Source organism: Arvicanthis niloticus, chromosome 11, assembly GCF_011762505.2.
Source record: "Arvicanthis niloticus isolate mArvNil1 chromosome 11, mArvNil1.pat.X, whole genome shotgun sequence".
Classification (NCBI taxonomy): Eukaryota; Metazoa; Chordata; class Mammalia; order Rodentia; family Muridae; genus Arvicanthis; species Arvicanthis niloticus.
The window spans coordinates 41741308-41765779 of record NC_047668.1 but is presented as its reverse complement, the minus strand read 5'-3'; the positions used below and the strand labels follow the sequence as shown (position 1 = coordinate 41765779).

At 47.9% G+C, this 24472-nt stretch overlaps 1 protein-coding gene across 2 annotated transcripts in view; it reads left to right on the top strand.

The window, feature by feature from the left end:
* The window catches only part of Asap2 (ArfGAP with SH3 domain, ankyrin repeat and PH domain 2), a 154678-nt gene that overhangs the window by 124690 nt on the left and 5516 nt on the right, over positions 1–24472 (top strand). Inside the window, exons 17-24 of one of the 2 annotated variants that reach the window (XM_034514475.2) lie at positions 5328–5517; positions 7970–8055; positions 10289–10404; positions 12047–12114; positions 13321–13434; positions 14809–15061; positions 17205–17339; positions 18811–18976. In XM_034514475.2, coding sequence (XP_034370366.1) covers positions 5328–5517; positions 7970–8055; positions 10289–10404; positions 12047–12114; positions 13321–13434; positions 14809–15061; positions 17205–17339; positions 18811–18976 — 1128 coding nt within the window. The remainder of the gene's footprint in view (positions 1–5327; positions 5518–7969; positions 8056–10288; positions 10405–12046; positions 12115–13320; positions 13435–14808; positions 15062–17204; positions 17340–18810; positions 18977–24472) is intronic. The other variant, XM_034514478.2, reaches the window with a different exon arrangement.

The window sequence follows — 24472 nt, the reverse complement described above, 5'->3', positions numbered from 1 at the left end:
ATTGTGCCTGGCCCTCACAGACAATTGACCATGCACCATTTCTTGTGCCAGTTTCCTTCCAGGTGTGCAACCTGTTGTCTTCCCCAGAAAAATCTATGTGTTTTACCTTTGCTACAAACTGTAACTGAGAAGCTGTTGCACCTCACTGGGATTCTGTTGTTGATCGCTCTGTCCCACGCTTGGGGGCCACTATGTTGAGGTCCACACTGCCCGGCTTGGGGGCCACTGTGTCCCAGCCTGAGCTACTGCGTGGGTCAGGGTCTAGCAAGAGAGAGTGTGAGGATGGAGGGGCAAGAGACATGAAGAATGGAGACAAGACAGAGGGTCTGATCAAGTCTCTTGTCTCCTTTATTGAAAGGAAATCCTGGGTATTTATACCCTTTGCCACATGCCTTGTAGGCATGGATGTCAGTGCGCCTTGCAGCTGGGGGCACTAAACAGCAAAACAAGATGTGTGGGACAAACAAGATATTTATCAGAGTGTGCTCAGCTGTTGTAGGCTGTTGAAAAACAAGTCTCTTGTCAGGGTATATGGCTGGAGATGGCTGCAAAGATGACAGCCACTTTCTGCTAGGAGTCGGCTCCCAACAGGATTCTAGCTGGCCCACAGATGGAGCATGTACAACAGGGATTCCCTACCAACTCTATCCAAGTGTTGTTTTTTGTTTTTTTGGTTTTTTTTGTTTGTTTGTTTGTTTGTTTGTTTTGGTTTTTTTTTTTTCCCACACCTGGCTTGAGGAGCTAGACAGGGAAGTGCATCCTGCCCCTCAGACATCATCCCTGGTTCTTAAAATGGCCTGTCTGCCCTCAGGAGGGCTTGGGATGCTGTGCCTGCAGGGAACGATGCAAAATGAAGGCGATAGAAGAAAGGAGCAGGTCTCCCAGCCAGCAAGCAAGCACCTGCACCTGCGTAAGCGGCGTGACAGCAGAAGGAAGCTAGAATAGAGTTGAGAAGAAAAGAAAGTTTTGCAGTCTGTAAGCCAGACCACATTTCACTGGGCTAGGCCTGAAATTGAGTTAGTAGTTAGGGTTGCCCTAAAGGACATTGAGTGATGGGGGACAGAGCAATTTTACAAGTGGTGGTGGTATACAGAGCCTGTGTAAAGCAGAACACTTAGAGTTCTGTAACTGTTCTGTTTGGGAAACTGAGGCAGCAGAAGTGCAGGACCTGTGTTATCTTGCACTCTGATTCACTGAGGGCATGGAGAAATTCTGGAGGGCAAGCAGGAAGCTTGTCAGTTGTTAGCTGTCTTGGGCGTCAAGACTAAGAAGTTAGTCTAATGACTTGCAGGTGTTAGATTATGTCAGTTTGTGTTTGCATCCTGTAGTAGGCAAACATTTGTGACATAGTGTCTCCCAGAGGCTGGATAACATGGTTACAAAGCATTGTCTTCTTTATATGAAGTCGGACTTCAATTTCAAGTCTGACTTGAAGAGGCATTAGGAGCTCATGTTCTTGGCCACAGAACGGGGCAGGTTCTTTGTCATCTGAGTCTAAACCTTACTTTCTATAATAAAAAGGGAGAGCATGCTGACCACCTCAAAGAGGCACTGGGGAAGTTAGAAAGATGACTCACACTCAGTTGGGCCTTGAATGGTATTGGCAACAGACTCTATACAAGTGCCCTGGCTACCTTTGAGAAAAGAGGATCCCTTGCAATCTAGGGTTCTCTTGTAACCCACAGAGACCCAGTGCCTTCCTGGACAACTGGAGGACCCCATCTAGTGAAGGAAATGTCACTGCCCACTATGGCAAGTTTAGTGGCAGCTGTTGCTTGATGCTGGTTTTCTTTGATGTTTGTCTCACTGAGGTACCAGTCTTCTGGGATGCTATAATACCAGTCAACCTGAAACAAAAAGTACAGCAAAATACTTCTTTTGAGTACTAGGATTAGCAGCTAGAGAAATGGTGCCGCTGTTAAGAGCACTTGTTGCTCTCAAGGAAGACCTAGGATCAGATCCCAGCACCTACATGATGGCTTCAATGATTCAGAACTCTGGTTCTTGAGGACCTAATGCCTTCTTCTGGCCTCTGCAGGCACCAGAATGCCTGCACATGCATGGTGCATATATATGTGCAGACCAAATCCTCAGACACATAAAAACAAATAAATCTTTAAAAAAAACAAAAACAAAAAACTAATAGGAGTCCTTATGAAATCAGGCATCTGTTTGTTTGAGGGGCAATTGATTCTAAAAAATGAACACCACTTCTCAACACCTGGGCTCAGTTCTGAGACACACATGTACACACACGCTCACACACAGACACATGCATGGTGGTTCATGACTGTAATCCCTGCAATGTCAAGGTTAAGGCAGGAGGATTATGCATTTGGAGCTAGTCTGGACTCTATAGTGAGTTCTAGGTTAACCCGGGATACATAGTGAGTTCAAGGCTAGTATGGGTAGCATAGGGAGACCCTTAGTCAGGCTCCTCACACCCAAATACAAGAAGAAGATGTGTTGTGTGACTCTGTGTGCTTCCGGCAGCCGCCTCTTTCTTGTAACACTCCATCACACTTTACAATATACTTGGGTTTTCACATATTGTTCTGCAAATTACATTTCACTCATTTTCTGTATTTGCCCCCACAGTATGTTGCTTGTAGTGGTTCCGTAAATATTTAATGGCTCAACAAATCACATAAATAGCCCCAGCTCTATGCCTGCTTCATTCAGCGAACATTTTATTTCTAGATTTGATTGAATGAGTTGCTTGCAGCTTGGAGTAAGCACACACCAGTTTTAACTGTATGCTGAAGGGGAAAGCAAAGGCACCCTCTAATGGCCTGTGAACCCCCAGTTAGGAGTGGAGGCAGAGAGCATGTGTAACTGGGCCACCCAGAGGCCAGATAGCATCTGCTCATAGAGGCAGACTGACTCTGAAGAAGCAGCAGGAAGCCCTCCACCCCCAACAACACCAGATGGATCAGCCTGCAGTCCCCCTCTGCTTTTCTCCACACATCTTAGTCTATACATTTAAAAGAAAAACCAAGAACACACTAAATGGCACAGTCTATCTCGATGTAACCAGGGGTCAGAGTGGGTTACAGAGATCTGTCCCTTGTTTGGGTTAGAACCACCTTCAGGGGACTCAGAGCCTAGGATAGATGAATACCCATTTAAAACAACAGCAACAAACCCACCAAAAACAAAACAAATAGTCCCATCACTTTAGAAGCTGAAGCAGGAGAATTGGGAATTTGAAGCCAACCAATCTCTGTTATATAGCAAGACTCTTTAAATAAAACAAAACAAAACAAAACAAAAAACAAACAAACAAACAAAAAAAAACATAGCTTAATGGCTCCATGGTTAAGAATGCATACTGCTCTTGCATGTGACCTAAGTTGAGATCTCAGCACCCATATAGTAGTTCCCAGGCTGCACTTTTAGTTCCAGGGCATCCAAAGCCCTTGTCCCACCCATTAGGCAGCAGACATGCATACGTGCAGGCTAAACACCCATACGCATAAAACAAAGTAGGTCTTTAAAACAAGAGCTGAGGGTGTCCTTGCAGTGATAGAGAGCTTGTGCCTAACATGCACGTGGCCCTAGGTTCAGTCCCCACCCCCAAATAAATAGATAAGTAAAGGAACCCAGCTGTTTCTACCACAGCTTTGTCCACTAGGAGCCACAGAAAGTGCCCCACAACTGTCCTGTCACCGGAGCCCATTGAGTTGAAGGCATGGCATACATTCCTCATGAAGGCTATCCCACTATGGTTTGTTAATTCTTTTGTTTGTTTGTTTGTTTGTTTTTGTTTTTGTTTTTCGAGACAGGGTTTCTCTGTATAGCCTTGGCTGTCCTGGAACTTACTCTGTAGACCAGGCTGGCCTCGAACTCAGAAATCCGCCTGCCTCTGCCTCCCAAGTGCTGGGATTAAAGGCGTGCACCACCACCACCCGGCTGGTTTGTTAATTCTTGAAAGTCCCACACTGGAAAAGATCTCCAGCTCTGAAGTGAGCCAGGCCAGGGCCTTTGCCAGTGGGCTCAAGAAGCTACCCATTTTTCCTCTGACGGCTTTGTCGTGCTTTTCTGTACTGTGGGGATCAGTGAAGCAGACCATCTCCATGATGCTTAGTACCTTGTGGACAGGTTGATGTGCTTTATCAAGGCTTGCGCCTTGAGGCAGACCTGGAACTCTCTGTAGATTGGGACTACACATGAACAGCATGAAGACTGAAGTGACTTAGTGTGCCCTGCCCTCCTGCTGGGGCCTGTTCTAGAGGAGAAGGCAAAGACCATCCTGGGTTGAATGACTGTCTCCATGGTCCCCCAGTTAAACAAGCTTCGCTTCTGTGTGTTCTGCTCCCAGAGAGCTCAGGCAGGTTTAGGAAGTCTACCACTGCTACTGCAAGAACAGGCTTCCCTGCAGCATAGCTGGGGCGACAGGGAGAGAACATGTGAGAAGTGTGGGCCTGGGTGTTTCCCTCTCTGGGTCCTGTCCTCCTGGAGATGAGAGGCCTCGTGGACAGTGGCTTTTGGCTTAGCTCACTTACCTCTTGATGCCAGCTTCTAGGGGTGCGGTTGTCTGCTTCTTACAGTGCCCATGCTCACAGTGCGTCTTACAGGCCCAGACTTAGAGAAATGCCATCTGTAGGCCCCAGTGGGATGATAGAGAGCCACCCCATTCATTTTTCGCTTTGAAGGAGATGATGTCAGTATTGTGTTTCAAAATGCTGAGTAGACCCACACAATCCTGACCCCCAGTGTCTGTCAGCTAGAACCCCTGCGATTTGAGAGTTTGACACCTTTGTCACTTAGTTTACTCTGCCACTGGTGAATGTGCACCTTTTAAGGCTACAAAGGACAGGGTGAAGATGTGGCTATCAGGTAAATAGGAAGGCAAAGTACTAGGGAGAGCCAGAACAGAGAGCAGGTCAAGGTGGGTGGCCTGTCTTGAAGAGGGGGCTTGGAACATGCAGGAGGAACTTGGGTGACAGCAGAGAAAGACTTGAGCATGTGGGTAGAGGGATGTGAGCAAGTCAGGCAGATACGTGGATGGGGACTGCAGTGTGCTGAGGGAGCGCTCAGGGCTATGAAGGAGACAAGGGCTATGAAGGAGACAACAGCAGGCAGCTGGGAAAAGATTTAAAAAAAAAAAAAAAGCCACGAATCTCACCTCTGTCCCTATAACTGGGTGAGGCCCAGGACTGTTGGGTGGGCTTTGGTACCTCTGATACTGGAAGCTAGACATGCCTCTACTTAAGGAAGGTGCCCACAGGGCCCCACGAGGGCTGGGCATGGTTGTAGACAGTGGACTGCTGGATGGACAGAGGCCCTCGGTGTTTGACCCATCCGTCCGTCATGTCTGGTTTCAGGATTGCGAGGAAGGACTACATCACAGCCAAGTACATGGAGAGGAGATACGCACGGAAAAAGCACGCAGACACCGTGGCGAAGCTCCACAGCCTTTGCGAGGCCGTCAAGACCAGAGACATTTTTGGGTTACTCCAAGCTTATGCTGATGGTGTGGACCTGACAGAGAAAATCCCACTGGCCAATGGGCATGTAAGAGGGGCTGCAAAGGATGGGAAGTGCCGGGTAGGACAAGAGAGGTGTGCAGTGGGTTATTCTCCGTGTCCTGTCACTCCCTGGGGAGAAATAAGTGGCATGCTTTCTTTTAATGGGTAAATAAATGTATGGGTTGAACATATATTATCATAGCTGCTTGGACCACAGTGTTTTAATTTGGGGTGTTTTTTAGGTGTTGACATACTTGATACATGTTGAGAGCTTAGAGATGGAACACGGCCGACTTATGTCTCCCATAGGCCGAGTACACAGAAGGGATTCTGTACAGTCTCCTCAGCACGCCTCCACTTTAACTGTTAGCCGTCATCTGAGCTCGAGTGTGGAATTTTCCTCCTGTCAAAAAGTTTAGGGTTGTGTCGCATTTTACATTTATGACCTACATTTGGGATGCCCGGCCCATTCATATGCAACATCATTATGATATGTAGCCAGCATTTTGATACATATTCACATTGTGGAACGACCACAATACAGAGAGGTCACCTCATATACTGTTCTTTTGTGGTGGACACATTTCAAATCTACTCAGCAATTTTGGATTCAAATACGTGATCAGCTACAACCACTGCTATACAACAGGACCTATTCCCCACTCCCCAGCCCTCCCGCCCCTCTCCCCTTTTTATTTGAAAGACTTGAACTTTGCTAGCAATCCTCCTGCCTCAGCTTCCTGGGTACTGAGATTATTCTTGTACACCATCACACCTAGACTGACTCCTTTCAAACGGAACCTTTGTATTTTGGGTTGTTCTTTAAAAAAAAAAAATTAATTAAATTTTGTCTGTATGTACCTAAGTGTATATAGGCACCATGTATATATGGGCATCCTCAGAGGCCAAAAGAGGGTGTCAGGTCCCTTAGAGCTGGAGTTACAGATGGCAGTGAGTCTTCCAGTGTGGATGCTGGCAACCCAACATGAGTCCCTATAAGAGCAGCAAGTCTTTTAACTGCTGAGCTGTCTCTTTAACCCTGTTGGTTTAGTGTTAAGCCAAAAGCGTAATGCCAGATGTTGAAGGAAATGTTCAGAAATGTAGTGCCAGATGTTCCCATCTGAGGTGGAAAGGAATACATCCTCTGATGCCTGAGACCCCGAGCATCTCTGAGGCCATACTGAGGAACTCTGTGGCAAGGACCATCTTGTAGTTCACGCTCTGAGTGTCCTCCCAAAGGGATGGGTAGAACACCTTCTCCAGTCTCCAGATGTTGCTTTTGGGATCATGTGTGTGTTATACTGTTGGTACCTAAGGAGCTGCCTAGTCTCCTGGCCTTCCTGATTGAGTCCCCATGACACATAGTTCAGGTCCAAAGAACCTCCTGGTCTTTGGCACATCCTGGTCTCCAGATGGGGTTCATCATCCAGTATGGTGGAGTACTAGGTAGAGTATCATGTTTGGATCCAGAATTCTAGGCTAAGCTTGATCCCTTGGGTGGGAACATTGAAAGGTGACACCATTTTCTCCTGGTGTCATAGGCTATTCCTAAGTATTAGCAGTATCACTTCCGTTCTCTCTCAGGAGAAAGCTCCAGCCCCATGTCTAGAGCAGCGTGTGCCCACAACTGCCAGAGGACTGAGCAGGCAGGACAAGTGAAGAATGAGCCAAGCGGGGCGGTGGTGGCGCACGCCTTTAATCCCAGCACTTGGGAGGCAGAGGCAGGCGGATTTCTGAGTTCGAAGCCAGCCTGGTCTACAGAGTGAGTTCCAGGTCAGCCAGGGCTACACAGAGAAACCCTGTCTCAAAAAAAAAAAAAAAAAAAAAAAAAAAAAAAAAAAAAAAAAAAAAGAGCCAGCCGCCCTGTTCATGCCTTCTGCGTTTTGACTGTTTGCTTCTACTTTTTGACCCATTCACCTGGTGGTGACGTAGGGATAGGGACACAATTGAAAGAGCTTGGAATCCCCAGTGGTTCTCACTTCCTGCAAGTAGGGAGGTTTAGGAAAGTTATGGTGTCTTAGTTCCTTTTCCTATTTCTGTGATAAGGCAACATGACCAAGACTACTTGTAGAAGAAAGTGTGTATTTGGGGATTACGGTTTCGGTGGGTTAGAATTCATGACCATCACGGTGGGGAGCATGGCAGCAGGCAGAGAGACTGGACTGGACTGGAAATGTCACAAATCTTTTTAAACCTCAAAGCCCACCCCTAGTAACACACCTCCTCCACTGAAGCCGCACCTTCTCATGCTTTCCAGATTGTTCCACCAGCTGGGGACCAAGTATTCAAACATGTGAGCCTACGGAGGCCATTCTCATTCAAACACCACATATGCGTTTTGCTGTGGAGATTAAAAAGTGAACACTCTATATCATAGATAAATGATGTATGGGGGGGGGATGGAAAGGCTTTTAAAAGGGACACGTGCTATTTCACCTTGGTGGTTCTGGGATTGATAGATGCCACTGGAATTCCAAATGTCTTGGTTTGAATTTTAGGAGCCAGATGAGACAGCCCTCCATCTTGCAGTCAGATCTGTGGACCGGACTTCCCTCCACATTGTAGACTTCCTGGTCCAGAACAGGTGGGTGTCTCAAAAATAAGCAGAGTTCCGGTTCTCTTAGGCTTCTAGGGAGGGGACCAGATACTGTCTCCACTACTTGGGCTGTGTTGCCAAGATGCTCATATCTCAGGTTTAAATATGAATTATGGGAATTTCCTAGAAAAGCCCCGTAGTGTAAGAACAGAAGGTCGTCTTCGTGATACCTGCAAAGTCTAGAGTCTAGGAGAGAGTCCAAGGAACCATGGCTGCTCAATTCCCAGCCCTGGGGAAGACCATGTGGGCGTCAGGGCCATCATCTGTGCCATGCACATTTCTCTGGTTTGTTCTGTGGGTGGGTCTTTCCCATATCAGTTCCTATGCAGCATCTCAATAGCAGAGAGATATGAGGGGATAAAGATGCATTAGCCCCTGTCCTAAGCCAGGAGTTGTAAGTCAGAACTCAGAGAAGGCTGTTCCCTTTGAGTTGAGAGGCCATTTGTCATCATTGACTAGAAACAGCCTTCTGAGTTCGGTGCGTGCTGCGTCCGTTTGCACGCCTGCATGGTGACTGCAAGCCACATGCTAAGACACTTCAGCCTGTACCATGACTCCCTAATCGTGGCTGGGGTTGGCTGTGTTGGTACAGAGGGTGCTGTTGCATGTGCAATGGGAAGTTCTGGCGTGACAGCAACAGAAGATGGTTTATATTTGTGGCCTCTGCCCTTCCCTGCCATTCCTGGGCAATGGAATGAAGGAACAGCTGGAAGGTAGGAGAGACTTGCAGGACAGTCAGCCCTAAGACCTGCAGTTCCTTGTTAAACTCTCTCCTCTGAGCCCAGACCAGGGCCCGAATGCTGACTCAGTGGATAAGTAGCTGATTTGTATCTGCTTCCACATAAACTCTCCCTGGGCAGGAGCCCTATTGTCTTCTCCTAAGACAGAAGGTAGATAGCGAAAGAGGATGCATCAGGCTAGGAAGCGGTTTGGGGTGAGCTCAGTGGTAAGGCTTGCTTCATGTGCATGAACTTCGAGTTCCATCCTCGGCACTGTACAAAGCAAGGAAAGGAACGGTGGTTCTTACACTGAGGCAGCCAGTGTCCTTCTGCTGGGAGCAGTGGGTACCAAACCAAGGACACTTCTGTTTCCATTTGTCTGCCTGTGGATACACAGCCCCTGTACTTTATTGGTTGTGGTGTGACTTTGAGGGATGATTGCTTTTATCACCTATGTGGAACACATGCACCTTTGGTTTTAAATAATCTCGTCTTTGTAGAAGAACGTGTAAAAGTCTTCAGAAGTGTCCCCCTTTGCCCACTTTCAGGGGGCTGTCCTAGGGCCAGCAGGCTTGCAGGAGCCTTGGGACACCAAACTGAGCAGTAGCATTCCCTTCCCTGGTAGAAACAAAATGAAGGGGGCTGGAGAGATGGCCCAGCGATTAAGAGCACTGGTTGTTCTTCTGGAGGACCTGGCTTCAGTTCTCAGTACCCACATGGTGGCTCATAACCAGCTATTCCTCCAACCCTAGGGAATACAATGCCTTCTTCTGGTTTCCACTGGTACCAGGCATATACATGATACTCAGACATACATATAAATATAAACATCTATACATACAAAATAAAGTAATTTAAAAAAGAAAATGAAAAGTTTGCTTGTTCTCCAGGGTGACAGGTAGGGCACGTTGTGTAGACTGAATAGTGGCAGGCAGGGCTGGTTGTATAGACTGAATGGTGACAGGTAGGGCTGGTTGTATATAGACTGAATGGTGGACCTGGTGCTCTTGGTACCACAGAACAAGAGAGGACAGAGGCACTAAGATTGCTCCAGGGTATCTGCTCTAGTCTAGTGGTTCTCAACCTTCCTAGTGTTCCTCTAACACAGTTCCTCACATTGTGGTGACCCCCAACCATGATTTTATTGCTACTTTATAACTCTAATTTTGCTACTGTTATGAATTGTAAATATACGTGTTTTCAATGGTGTTGGGTGACCCCTGGGAAAAGGTCATTTGACCACCAAAGGGTTACACATCACTGCTCTAACCCAAATTCAGCAATGATACAGCCACCATTGGTCCACTCTGTCTTCCTTGTAGTCTCTCAGTGGGGCTGCTCCCTGGCTGCCTTCATGCTAGCTAGTGTGGCGCCCACTCACTGCGGGGATAACTTAGGTACATTGTCTGCTGCTAACTCACATGTCTGTCCACAGTCTGCAGGGCTGTTCTCATCCTCTGGCTTATGACTGATTTATCTTTTTCCATCCGTGTTCCGAGCAGTGGGAACCTGGATAAACAGACAGGCAAGGGCAGCACAGCCCTGCACTACTGCTGCCTGACTGACAATGCTGAGTGCCTCAAGCTCCTCCTGCGGGGAAAGGCCTCCATTGAGATAGGTAAGCCACCTGGGTGTGCTGGGTGCTCGGGGCTCTACTGACCCCCTCTGCCTCCTTTCCGCAGCTCTGCACTTCTGTTGTTAGGAGCATTTCTCACACTAAAAAGAGCGCCTCTCCCTACCTGTCCTACAGAGTGCCTTGTCCTGGGTCTGGAAAGGCTCTGCCTACTGTGTGCCTTAGCCTTTGGCCTAACCTGCAGGCTTCAGGAACGATGAAGCTAGGCCTTGCAGCTGGGTGAATCTAGATCAACTTTGTAGCGATTTTAGCTCACCTCCCGAGATCAGACAAGGCCTTTCTTTGAGGAGGTGCTGGTCACTGCCTTCTCTTGCAGTGCCTGCAACAGGTCCTAAACCTACCTGGCCTTTGTTTCCCCTCAGTTGTAGGTCTTCCATTGCCAAGGCAGTTTACCCAGAGCTATCCAGGTAGGCTTGGGTTCTGGAGAAGTATTTGAAGAACTACTAAACAAAGCAAAAAGTAGAAGGGGAAAAAAAAAAGGCACATCCTGTTCAAAAGCCACATTTATAAAAACTGAGCAAGCCAGAAGGAGGAGCCATTATAGTTTGAAGCCAACTAAGTCTCTACAAAGAATTCCAGCAAACCAGAGCTATAGTGATGCTCTGTCTGGATTATAGGAGGAGGAAGAAGAGGAGGTAGAAGTGAAAGAGAGAGAAAGGAAGAGAAAGAAAGAAAGAAAAAAGAAAGAAAGGAAGGAAGGAAGGAAGGAAGGAAGGAAGAGAGAAAGAGAGAAGCAAAACCAACCAACCAAACATTATTGACAGACTCACAGGGAAGAAAGGACCAGTCCAGATGTCTGGGCTGAAGCTTATTGCCTTCTAGTGTGGGGGCGGGGCACTCCATGTGCACGCTCTTGCTCTGCTGATAACTCAACCTTAGAATAATGGTTGTCTGGCTTGACATTTCTTAGGTAGCTCAGTCCTTTCTTTTAAAATCAAAGCTTCTTTACTCTGCTGTATCCTGTACAACTAAATGACAGCCATCCCTGCCCAGGTTAACTGGACTCCATTCCATGATTCCTTCTTAGTTTAATGAGGTGTGTCTGTTTTAGTTAGGGTTTTATTGCTGTGAAGACACACCACAACCACAACAACGTTGTGCAGGAGAACATTTAATTGGAGCTGACTTACAGTTCCAGGGGTTTAGTCCATTATCATCATGGTGGGAGGCATGGTGGCACACAGGCAGCCATGGTGCTGGAGAAGGAGCCGAGAGTTCTACATCTTATCCGCAGACAGCAGAAGGAGACTGTGTGTCGTGTCACACTAGGCAGAGTTTAAGCATAGGAGACCTCAATGCCCACTCCCACCGTGACATACTTCCTCCTAATAGTGCCACTCCCTATGGGCCAGGCATTCAACACACACTTGAGTCCATTCCTTTTAAAACCACCACACCTTGTCTCAAAAGAAAAAAGTGGGGGGTCAGGGCTACAGAACTAAGCAGAATTCTCAAAAGATAAAACACAAAACACTGAGAAGCACTTAAAGAAAATTTCAGGATCCAATCACCTCTCAATGGCGCCACCAGCTGGGGAATCACGCCTTCAACATCCAAGTCTTTAGGGATGTTCTATATGCAAAACATAAGGCCAAGTTTTGCTTTGTTTTTCTACCTTGACTTTCAGCCAATGAGTCAGGAGAGACCCCGTTGGACATCGCCAAGCGGCTCAAGCATGAACACTGTGAGGAACTGGTGAGCATCCACCCTGAGTAGATGGCCTGGGGTGTGATGGAGTCGAGGAATGGAGTAGAGCCAGTCTCCCTGGACAGCAACAACAGGGCCCAGAACACACATCCTGGGCTATGCTAAGTACTAGCTGGTCCGGAGAAGCACTTTGGGAAAGTTTGCTGGCCAGGTGGCTACCTTCTTGTGGTGGCACTTGTAACTCAGCATGTGATTATTGAACCTGGTGGTAGCCCTGGGCTCCTTAGGCAGCTGGAGTAAAGGGGGCCCTCCACATTATCTGGTACCCATGAGCACCTAGCTCTTTGTCCCAGCATGTCCAGCTGCGGTTCCTACCTTTATCCTTAAACCCAGAGCATGGGGGCAATGTGTGTTTCTCTTCTGTTCTGGAAGAAGAGGTGTGTGGCTGGGGGAAGGGGCTTCCGGGTCAGCAATCCTCAATTGCAATGGGCTGTGCCTCATCGCAGCGTTGGCAACATACCCCAGGCTGTCGCTTCACTTGTGACGTTGAGTTAGTTAACAGCCCTTTGTAAGAATTGTTGAATTATGCAGAGCAGGTGCACATAGTAAGTACCCAACCCACAGGACTCAACTAGAGGGTAAGTAACAGGTGCTCATCTCAGACCTTACCCATCACGTTGTTTAATCTTTAGTTCCCATTGACTAGATGAGGAAGTAGGTACAGAAAAGTCAAGTGACTTACTCAAAGTCACACAGCAACTGTCTGGCCCTAAACACCAAATACAGATAATACATTGATGTCCCTCCTGCACAGCTGGAGGAGAATTGGCCAGCTACTTTCTGTGAGAGAACTGAAGAAAGGGGTGTCATTTTCTGCAGGGCTGTGGGAAGGCTGACTCGGCTGCAAACATGTTCCTTCTGCTGTCCAGTTGACCCCAAGTGGTGCTAATACCTATATACTGGCCATCACCTTTTAGGTCCCCAAATTCCACACCTGTGCAGCACATTGCACGATTTACCGAAAGTCACTGACAGGGGTCTTTGAGGGACTGGGTTATCCTGTGAATCAGGTACAGGGACCTCCATATGGACCCAGGGATTTAATGAGCTGTCCTGGAACAGAGTGGAATGTCCTTGTGAGTACTTCCCAGACCCTCCTCCCTGGCCTGTCCATTCTTGGTCTGGTCTCCCATGAGGGTCTGTCTCTTGTTGCAAAGTAGGCAGCAGCCCTGACTGCCATGTCCTCCTTCCTAGCTCACTCAGGCCTTGTCAGGGCGGTTTAACTCACATGTTCACGTCGAGTACGAATGGCGACTGTTGCACGAGGACCTGGATGAGAGCGACGATGACGTGGACGAGAAGCTACAGGTTTGTGCCACGATGCCACCAATGATTCCGCAAACTTCATGCAGAGGAGGGTGGGGCTTGGCCTGCCATCTTGTGTGTTCTTTGATCCAGGCGGGTTCCAGTTTTCCCCTTCCCATTTCTCTCCTAGCTCCAGTCCATGCTGGCAAGTGCTAGGTCCCGCTGGCAGGTGACAGTGTTTATGTGGCTGGTCATGTGGTCCGAGTGACCTTAGGAACCACCAAGTGGGAATCACTCCACAGCCTTTGGGGTTCACTGGCTCCAACTCCTTTTATGGGAGGGGACTTTAAAGCCTCAGGAGAGGCTGACAGACAGCTGTTTGCACACAGCCTTGCAATGAGCACAGGGCTCTAGCTTTGCTCCAGTCCCCTTATCACACACACTGCCAAGCGTACCTTGGGGTACTTCAGGATGATGCCACCTTCGTGCAGGTCTGTGGATGCAGAGCCAGGTATGCCAGCATGCTCTGTTTTGAAATGAGAGGAAAGGCCTTGTTGAACACATTTTTATGGTCCTAATGTTTTATTTTTTGCAGGACCTTAGTATTCTAATATGAAGTATAAACACAGATGACCAATAGATACAAATGGGAAAAAAATATTTCTGAAGGCCATTGGGCCATCGGTGATGGAAAATCAGCAGTTAACATCTATACTTATTTCTCTGTAGTACAGATATGTAAGTGACGGGAGGAAGTTGCATCTCAATAAATCTTTATTTATAAAGGCAGTAAGGTATTTCTGTCAGTCATGGAGACCTGAGTTTGCTCTCTAGGACTCATATGGTGGAAAGAGAGAACTGAGCGCCATGGTTGCCTCTGGTCTCCTCATATGTACTTATACACAAAGAACACACTATTTTTTTTTTTTAAGCAAGTGATAGCCAAAAGGGTCAGGATTTACTGACCCCTGATTTATTGGGATCTCAACAGCTCAGTGGTTCAGAGTAATGTGGAAAGGACTTGCTGTTTTGCACTGAGTTAAACACAGTGCCGGTGGAGATTACTTGCCGCTCGCTGTCAAGTAATTGTGAGCCATTCTGTCACAGAAGAAAGTGTGTTTGGAAAGGGGCACAGAGCTAGGCTGCTTTGTCAGATAAAATAGCTGCTATTTGAAGTTCTTCACAGAATTAAGAACTGTAACTAGTAAACCATGACTCTGAGGAGGTGTGTGTGTGTGTGTGTGTGTGTGTGTGTGTGTGTGTGTTTTAATTACAAGACACAAGAAGAGTGAACTTTAAAAACTTGCAGTTCAAATGCACCACCGTAGGGCTGAAATGGTACCCACCACACGTGGATGAGTGTTCACTGTCCAGTTGATCCAACTCAGAGAAAGCCATAGCTCCATCTCGTGCTTTTTCCCTGCTATTCTTCTGCAGCCTAGTCCCAACCGACGGGAGGACCGGCCTGTTAGCTTCTACCAGCTGGGGTCCAGCCAATTCCAGCCCAATGCTGTGTCTTTGGCCAGAGATACTGCAAACCTCACCAAGGACAAGCAGAGGGGCTTCGGGCCCAGCATCTTGCAGAATGAGACCTATGGAGCCATCCTGAGTGGCAGCCCGCCTTCCTCCCAGTCAATACCCCCCAGCACCACCAGCGCACCCCCACTCCCACCTCGGAATGTTGGCAAAGGTATACAATTTTGAGTCCCCTGCTAATACATATGGGCTTTGGCTTTGAGAAGTTACATGTGTGGGTGTTTATTCTGTAGCTGTTTGCTGTTTGCTTTCTTAAGGAATTCCATAATTCTTAGCATGTCAAACTGGTAGAGATTCTGCCTGGGTTCTTCCTCGGGCAGAGGTGTGCATGGGTACTGCAGGGCTGCCCCAGGTAGTGGTGATGGGTGGGCCTGCAACTGGTCAGCTAGGGTGTCCTCTGCTGCCTTCCCACTATATCCTTTTCCCACTTGCTCCCCTCCCAGTGTCCTGATGATTCCCTTTCTTCTTTCTCAGGGCTAGCTTAAAGCACTGTGATGACTTAGTATCTTTCTAGAATACCTTTGAAATGAAGGAGTAAAAGGCAGTAATTTGGGGAACGGTGCTCAGCCTAATTGTAAAAACACAAATGTATGGGCCCTCCTGATGTCCTAAGTATGAAAAACGCCACAAAACTACCCCGTCTCTACATAGCAGATCCACTGGACAGGTGATTTTTTTTGTTTGTTCGTTTGGTTGGTTTCTTTTACAAATACAGAAACATGAACAGTTTGTATTATAGCGAACACCAACTAGTCACTGTGCTTCATGAAGTGGCCAGCAAGTGGGCACCCTGGCTCAGCCAGGCCTGCCAACCTTAGGTGGTTGTCTTTAGGACCTTCTAGGTCAAGGAGGGAGAGGCTTTCCTGGGGAGAATAGTAGCTTCTACTTGTTGTCCCTGGGCTGTGGCTGCTATGCAGAAAGGCATTGTTAACTGTCTCTTGCAGCAGCTGGGAAGGGGAGGGCAGAATGGGATGGTACTAGGTATTGAGTAACTGGAAGACCAACTGGACAGACCACATGTGTCACTGTCCTGCACTCAGGGAGGCCCAAAGAGTTAGGTGGGTCACTGAAGAGCAGAGGTGTAGAGCAGGCCCTGTATCCTCCACCTTTTCCACCCTTCCCCCTAACACCCACACCACCACACATTCATTCCTCCTGGGCTTAGCAAGCACCCCCTGTCACCTCCTACAGACTGTCCTGGGCAGTGCAGGGCCTTATGGGCATCTCACTGCTTCTTCATCCTGGAGAGGTGTGTTGATTCTGAAATGCCCAGTGTCTCAGAGACTGGGTATCTGCATTCCCAGGAGAAGCTTGTGCTGGCTCTATGACAGAGACCTCATTCACTCCGTTGGGTGGCAGGAAAGGATTGGTCATCTCCTCATCTTGATTTTTTGCAGTCCTGGAATCCAAGGAATTGCTTTTCCTACTTTTAAGGCCGTAATATCTCTAGTTCTGGTATTTTTTTGGTTTTGGTTTTGGTTTTGGTTTTTGGTTTTTCTGTTTTGTTTTCACATGAAGTAAATCGCACCCCTTTCCTGCCTCTCCCTTGCCCTAGAGTCTATACTTGGTGTGGAGATGGAGTTCTCACCCTATGTCCCACACTGAGATACAAACTTACTCACATTAGGGCAAGTTTGAAGGTTCTGTCCCAACCCTGGGACTGACCTTTGAGGGTGTGTCTCCTCACTGCTAGGCTCAGCCCTCCACTTAGATACAGGGACATCCATGTACATCTGAGTAAATCATGTATGGTGAGAAAGATGGTGACCAGGGAAACGTGGTCACCGTGGGTTCACCTGAATCACTGGGTCATCTGCGCTGATCTCCAGATATGTTACAGGAGGCTTGGGGAGAGTCCCACCCATGGCATTTGGAATACACCCTTTCTCCTCCCCACACTGGCTGAGAACAGGGTCTCTGTGGCCCACGGTGGGAGGTGATAGAAGAGCAGAGATGAGCAGACGTTCTGTAGGTCCTGGATGCAGTGCTCAGTAGATTTATGGCTATTTATTTCCTTCTTCAAACTATAATATTTTTAAAATGGCATCAAACTGGAAAAGGCTCCCTGTGAGCATTCCCTGGAGCAGTTTGTTTATTATTATTTTTGTCTCATCTTCTCTACTAGAGAAAAGAGTAAATCTCAGGGCTGTGTTGCTGTTCTAGAAGGCTCATGTTGACCTTTTATGAGTGAGAGGATCAATAACGACGTGTTTTGTTTCTGTTTTTGTTCCGTGTGTGTGTGTGTGTGTATGTGTGTGTGTGCCTGTGTGTGCCTGTGTGTATGTGTGTGGGTTTAGTTCAGACAGCCACCTCAGCTAACACCCTGTGGAAGACAAACTCTGTAGGTGTGGACGGTATCAGCAGGCAGCGATCTTCGCCAGATCTGCCAGCTGTCCACCCACCGCTGCCCCCTCTTCGAGTGACATCTACCAGTACGTTTTTTTTTTTTTTTTTCCTCCTTTTTCCTTTCTTGCCAGTGGGCCTTATGAATCTGGAAGACAGGGGCACCATTGGCAGCTGTGGGCTGCACACAGATACATACCAGATGTTGCCCCTATGGTCCCAACCCTTGCAGCCTCCACCTTAACCCCCCGTTCATTCCCTTGCTACCCTTAAAATGACTCATTCTTTATTCTGTCTCACCAGGAATTTTAACAGCATCCACACTCGAGTTTCTTTGGCTCTGTAGTGACTTGGGAGTGGTCATTTCAGTCATGATCTGCCATGATATTTCCAGTGTGGTTGGCAGTTCCCAATGCCAGGAGATAGGCAGTACGAAAGGACCTTTGTCCTGCTCCAGAGCCAAACATTTTCACTGGGTCAGTGACACCAGCCCTCTCTGCCTGCTGCCCACCTCTCAGCCTAAGGAGTAGGGAGTCCTGCATCTCTGGGTCTATTGCTTCCAAGGCATCAGGGCCCTTCCGAGGCCACACTGCCTATGGCTTATACAGAAAGCAGCTCTAACCCTTCTGCAGGAATTGCCAAGAGGGTAGATGCCAGCAGCAGCAGCACCGGGGGCAGTATGTCCCAGAAGCTCTGCAGAGGGATTTGGGTCAGGGTCCAGCTGTAGTACACTGAGGTCAAACATCAAGAGGATTCTTAATCAGATGTTGCTGGGCTAATATACCTTAGACTTTCCCATTAAAATGGAAAAGGGAAGAAAGAGGGAGAGAGAAACAGATCCTTTAAAATAGATCCTTCTTTCTCTCCCCATATCCCTTCTTGTTCTATATATATATAGGTCTGTTCCCATCCTGAGACAAGCCACTGACAAGGGCCTGGTGCTGTTTGAGAGATGGGTGGGTGAAGGAAAGCCCAGGCACGTGACCTCACTCTGTTGTTGTTTTTAAACAGTTCTGTCCACTTGGTCACTATGCTTTGCTTCTGTGCCTCAGCCTACTGTCTGTAAAATACAGATAGCAATAGATTCCAACACCTCTCCACTCAGACTGGGAGCCCCATACTAGTTGATTGTCACAGTTTGTCCTTAGAGCTTCCCCCACTAGAGGCTGGTGGGATGCATAGAGCTCTGCCCCTTTTTGTGGTGGGTGGGTCACTTGATGCAAAAGGAGCCCTGGCCCAAGCATTCTGGGTATCTCAGGGCAGATGTCAGACATGAACCTAACCTCAGACTCTGCCTGCTCGGGTGCCTTGGGGGCAGCTCAGCACAGAATCAAGGGCTGGCCACTACACAGGTTCCTGGCTAAACACACACAAACTTTCAGTGGTAGTCAAGGCTGCCCTTACTGGGCTGGCCCTCCTTGTAGTTTCCCAGAAGAAACAGGCTGAGAAGCAGCCATAGGTGTACCCGAAGAGTGCTAGAGAAGAGAAAGGCCTCCAGCAAGAGACTAGGTATGAGACCGGGGCTTACTCTCTCTTTCCCACCCCCTTTTCTCTCCACAGATCCCCTGACCACCACACCACCCCCTCCTGTGGCTAAGACATCAGGAACTCTAGAAGCCATGAGCCAGCCAAGCAAGTCCTCCCAATCCGGGACCTCACAGAGCAAACCCCCGCCCCTGCCACCCCAGCCACCCAGCCGCCTGCCTCAGAAGAAGCCAGCTTCCGGGTAACTGTTGCCCCTGCCTGGCCACTCTGTGCCTGGACACATTAGCCATCACTGCCTCTCACATTCAGAAGGCTTCCAGTGGCGTTGGCCTCATTTCTTCATTGGTTGGGACTTCCGTGTGAGCCCTGGAAATCTGTGTTTCTACCATGCTAGGCTGAGAGGCTAAGTGTGTAACTTACTGATCAGCTCTCCGGGGATTAATGTTAATTCTGAGAGGAGGTTTTTAGCTGTCGTACAAACTTAGATCTTAAATCTGTGTAACTGACTTAGATTTTTGGGTATTAACACTGTCGTGTTTGGAGTCGAGTCCTCAAGACCCGGGCTCCTGTTGGATCTGTGTTTAGCTCTCTAGAAGTATCTTGATTGTATGGTTCCTCCATAGTGTCTGTTAGATGTTTCCTACAGACAGGGGCTTTCTCCTTTGTGCACACACTGCAAAGGGATCTGGCTACCTGTTTTGAAATTAGTTAACATTTTTATATTTTATTTTATTGTATGAGTGTTTTGCCTGCTTGTATATGTGCATATTACTTACATATCTGGTGCCTGAAGAGGCCAGAAGAGGGTGTCAGATTCCTGGACTGGAGTTAAAGATGGCTATGAGCCATCATATGTGCACTCAGAATTGAACCGATGTCCTCTGGGAGAGTGACCAGTACTCTGAACCATTGAGCCATCTCTTTAGCTGCCTCCCCCATCTCTAAATCTCTTAATCTATATTTTTTATAGTAGAAAGTGGATTTTTAAAAATATTTTTTATTTATTTATTATATGTAAGTACACTGTAGTTGTCTTCAGACACCCATATGAGGGCATCAGATCTCATTGCAGATGGTTGTGAGCCACCATGTGGTTGCTGGGATTTGAACTCGATCTCTAGAAGAGCAGTCAGTGCTCTTAACCACTGAGCCATCTCACCAGGAAGTGGATTTTGTTGGAGAGTCTTTGCTTTTACACTAAGATTCGAGGTCTCTATGGGAGGTAATGTATCAGCTACAGATTATATATGTATTTGTACACAAACGCGCTTTTATCTCTTTCTGTATTCTATAGATTTCTCTGTTGGACCCCGGAGTTCATGTCAGTATCTCCAGTTTCACTCATATAGGTACAGATCTTGCCAGCACCTAAGGTTTTGAGACACACCCATTTAGCTGGTGCATGCTTTACAAGTCCTATTACCAGGATTGCCGGTGGCACAGTGGGGCAACTGAGCCCCCCAGGCTGGGAGTGTTGTGGTAGAGGGGCTGGTGTCATGGAGGTCCCTCCACTCCATGGTAGCTGTTGCTGCCTCAGCAATGGCTCGTCTGAGCTACTGACAGCAGCGTCCACATGAATATATATGATCTCTTCTGGTGGTGTGACTTCCTCAAGACATGAGGCCTGGACCCAAGACAGGTCCCTCAAAACAAGCCAGGCCCTGGGAACTAGCCAGTATGACTGCATGAGCAGTGCTGGACACTAGGCCCAAGTGCATAGGAGGGTTCTGGTGGGACACAGGACAGCCAGAGTGTGCATTTTAATGCTGTTTCCCCATACTTGCTACTCCCTTGCTCAGAGGTGAGAACTCTGTTCCTGTGCTCAGTAACGCAGTCGCCCCTTCTTGTGAACACTCACTTGGTTCTGCCTCTGCTTATCCTAGAGGTTGAAGCCTTTCCCTGCTTGGACCAAGTCTGGTTCCAGTAACCATGCTTAGCTGTGCAGCCTCTAGCCCCTGTCCAGGCCAGGTGTCCCTGCTGTGTCATTGACTCCTTGTCTCATGTAGGTAGGATCTTTAGTCAGGTCACTAGACCACTCAGTCCTACCCCCAGCCTGACCTTTGCCCTGCCTGGCTCTCACAAACCTCTCTGTTTGATTGCATGAAGCCTACATGAATTCCTGCGTCTCATCTGTCAGACTGAGTTGGCCTTTCCTTTAAATGTGCCATCTGATTTTTATCAAATAGCACAACTATTCTGACAGCCCCACCTGATCCTAGAGGTCAAATCCAGGTACATGTTCCCGATTGATCTCCAGCCCCAAGGCCCTGTGTCTTTATGACTCTTCCCTCATTATCCTTTGGGCCAGAGCATTTTGAAGATGGCTGTGGTGACAGCATGCTAGCTTCTCATACGGTTTACCAAAGCCAGCCTGGTGGCTCTGCAGGACTAGAGGCAGGGCTGGGGGCACAGTCCCCACCTGGGCTCTACACTGTAGCTGGGGAGTGGGGTTTTCTCATTAGCTGGGGTTCTGTCACCATCTTCTTTAATTCCTGTGTCGGATTCTGTGCCTGTTTTAAAAACATACTCGCAGAATTTTCTCAATGCTATTCTTTTCTTAAAATTTCAATTCTCATAGTAAATCAAACTCTTTTTATACCATCTGGGTTTGTTCTATGGGAGCTTTATCTCTTGTTTTGTAAGGGCTGAATAATTTGGGAGAGAAGTGGGCTCTTTCTTTGCTGGCTTCCAGGGTCTGGGCCTCTGTGTAGCTGTAGCGTTTCCTATAAGTGCCCCGTGCCCGCCCTTCCTGCCTCAGATTAGACAGTTAGCACTGACTGGCAGACCGCAGTTGGTTCTGTCCTCACTGTAACCAACAGCCAAGAGGAAGGAACAGGCTGAAAGAAGAAAGGTTTGTCTCGGTTCACAGTTCTTGCCACAGGCCATTTGACTCCTTTACAGTCGGCCTGGGAAAAGACATGAACGTCAAGGTGGAGGGGGCAAGACTACCTCACAGCAGCAGGAGAGCGTGGAGAGCAGAGAGTGGCAAACAGGCCAGAGGCATGCTAGGTCCCTGAAAGGCATGGCCCTGGTGAGCCTGTCTCCTGCTTGCTGTTGTCCTTTAAGATTGCCACCAGATTTTGACTCCATCAGTGGACAAACTCACTTCCCAAAAGTCCATCACCCAGCAGCTGACATTCAAGCACGAGAACCTGTGGGGGGACGTTTCATAACACTAGGTTTCCCTAGGGTGGGAGGGCTGTTTGTCTATGGAACTCTGAGTCTGAGTGATTCCCCCCCTCCTTGGACAACTCAAGTTCATGGTGTCTGCCTAAAAGGTGTATGAATTCTGGGAGTCACATTAAAATTAATCTTGTCTTGCCCTGTGCCCTCCCTGGAATAGAAGCTGTCTTCAGTGTGCTGGGGAGGGGTACCTGGGAGTCCAGGGATTTGTCAGCTCCTGATACAGCTTTGGGGATTTTGTTGTGGTTTATTCTCGGTGAATCCTCTTGCTCATGGCATGACCTGCCCTATCTCCCACTTCCAGAGGTCCTTAGCCTGGCAGAGATATTACCATATACCTGGGACTATTCAGGGCTTTTGTTACACTTGTGTATGAGTCTCCTGCTTGGTCCGATAGGTCAGTTATAATTCATCCTGACATTTCCAGCTTCTAAAATTCTTTCTTTTCCAGTTCTTTGTACATTTGGTTTGAATTTTCATTTCTAATTGCTTTGCTTGGGAAGTGTATTTCCAATATGCTATTCTTCCTTCCTCCCTCTTCCCTTCTCCCTCTTCCCTCACCTCTCTCTCTTCCCACATCCTACTTCCTCTGTGATACTGGGGATGGAACCCAGAGCTTTGCACCTTCTATGAATGCACTCCTCACTGAGCAACAGCTCCAGGCCACAGTCTGACATTTTAAAACCAGAATGTCGCATGTACTACTTTGCTGAGACATCCTTCTAGAGCCCAAAGTACACATCTACACTGTACTGTTCATAAATGGTGATTTGATTAAGATTGGCTGCTAAGTTACATTGTCACAAGTATGCTTCCCAAGCCCCTATGCTAGACAGCCATAGCCTGGACCTCTCCTGGTCTGTTTCCTTCCTCTTGTAACGTTCCTGGATTCTCTGGCTCCTAGATAATTGCTTTTTAAGGTGCCAGGTCATGTCTTAAAATTCTGGACAAGGAACAGTGGACTCCTAGCACTCTCCAGACAGATGAAAACAGTGGTACTAGCCAGCAAGCACCAGCTCCCAGCATCCTCCTCGCATCCACTCCCCCAGGGCTCACAAAAGCCAAGCCAGGATTGTGGATGAGTTTTATGTCCAGCGCCATCTCACTGGTTTTAATCCAACTGAAAGAGGAGGTATGTGGTGACAAAGCAGATGAGGTCAGGGTGTGGCTTGTCTAGGACAGATTTGGGTGAATGGACCCAGGTTGCCACTGCTGGTAGAATTCCATGTAAAGGAAGACATGGTGTATGAGCCGCAGCCACCGCCGCCACTGCCCCGCTGCCAATTATTTTGAACATGATATAAATCTGCCATTTTGTATTTGTTCTTTTAGAGCAGGAGACAGCGAGAGCAGGCCTACAGGCAAGCTGCTGCCGCTGCTAATGTCCGTGAGTCACAAGCTGTCAGTGGGTTCACGTGTCGGGTGAAATTTTCAGTTGAGAATCTTTCATGGCATGTGAAATTCCCGGGACTTAAGATTTTAGTACCTGAGTCTTAGTTTCTCTTCTCTTGCTGTGAAGAGACACCGTGACTAAGGCAACTTACAAAAGAAGGAGTTTATTGGGGCTCACAGTTCCACAGTCAGAGTCCATGATCATCAGGGTGGAGAACATGGCAGCAGGTAGACAGGCATGGCCCTGGAGCTTATATCCTGAATAGAATGGACTTTTGAAGCCTCAAAGCCCACCTTCTGTGACACACCTCCTCCTAAGGGCCACACCTCCTCCCAAAGGCCACACCTCCTAATCCTTCCCAAACAATTCCACCAACTGGGGACCAAGAATTCAAATATATGAGTGTATAGGGGCCAATCTCATTCAAACCACCACACTTGTAAGTGAATTTTCGTTGGCATGGAAGACTCTGTGTGCCAATACACCATCCATGGTATCGTCCCACCTTGGTAGCAGACAGAGCTGAATAGTTGCCACAGAGACTAACTCACAAAAATGTATCATTTGCCTTTTTTACTTTTTTTTTTTTTTTTTTTTGGTATTAGCCTAGGTTGGCCTTGAACCAGCTGGCCTTTGAGGACAAGGCTGGTTGACTATGGTTCTCTGCTAAGTATCTCATGTGAGCACTTCACATCTGAGTTGAACACAGAGTAGGAGGCCACTCCACTTAATAATGTCTGCTAGGACATACACACCCAGAGGTGGTGGGAGTCAAATTGAGCCTTGGCTCTTATGGTTTTCAGCCCCTTGGGGGAAAAAAAATAAGAATACAAGTCTTGTTCTTTTCCTCTTCGTCCTGAGGCTGCAGACACCAGCACCCACTGGGGCTGCAGAGGAAGTGTCTGAAGGAAGTGACCTGCTGTGGAAAGAATCCCATCCCAGGCTGCCTCCTGCTTCCTCAGCCCCTCCCAAGGCTTGCCTGCCCAGTTGTTTGTCTTACTTTCTGCTAGGTCCCAGCAGCCCGGCCAGGCCAGGCATCTGAGAGAAAAGCTTCTGTCTTAGTCCTTCACAGACCCTGGTCCCTTTTCCCTTTAGAGAATGAGCAAAGCTCATGTCCACTTTCTCTAGGTGAGAGCCGCCTCTCTGTGTGTCTCCTGTGGC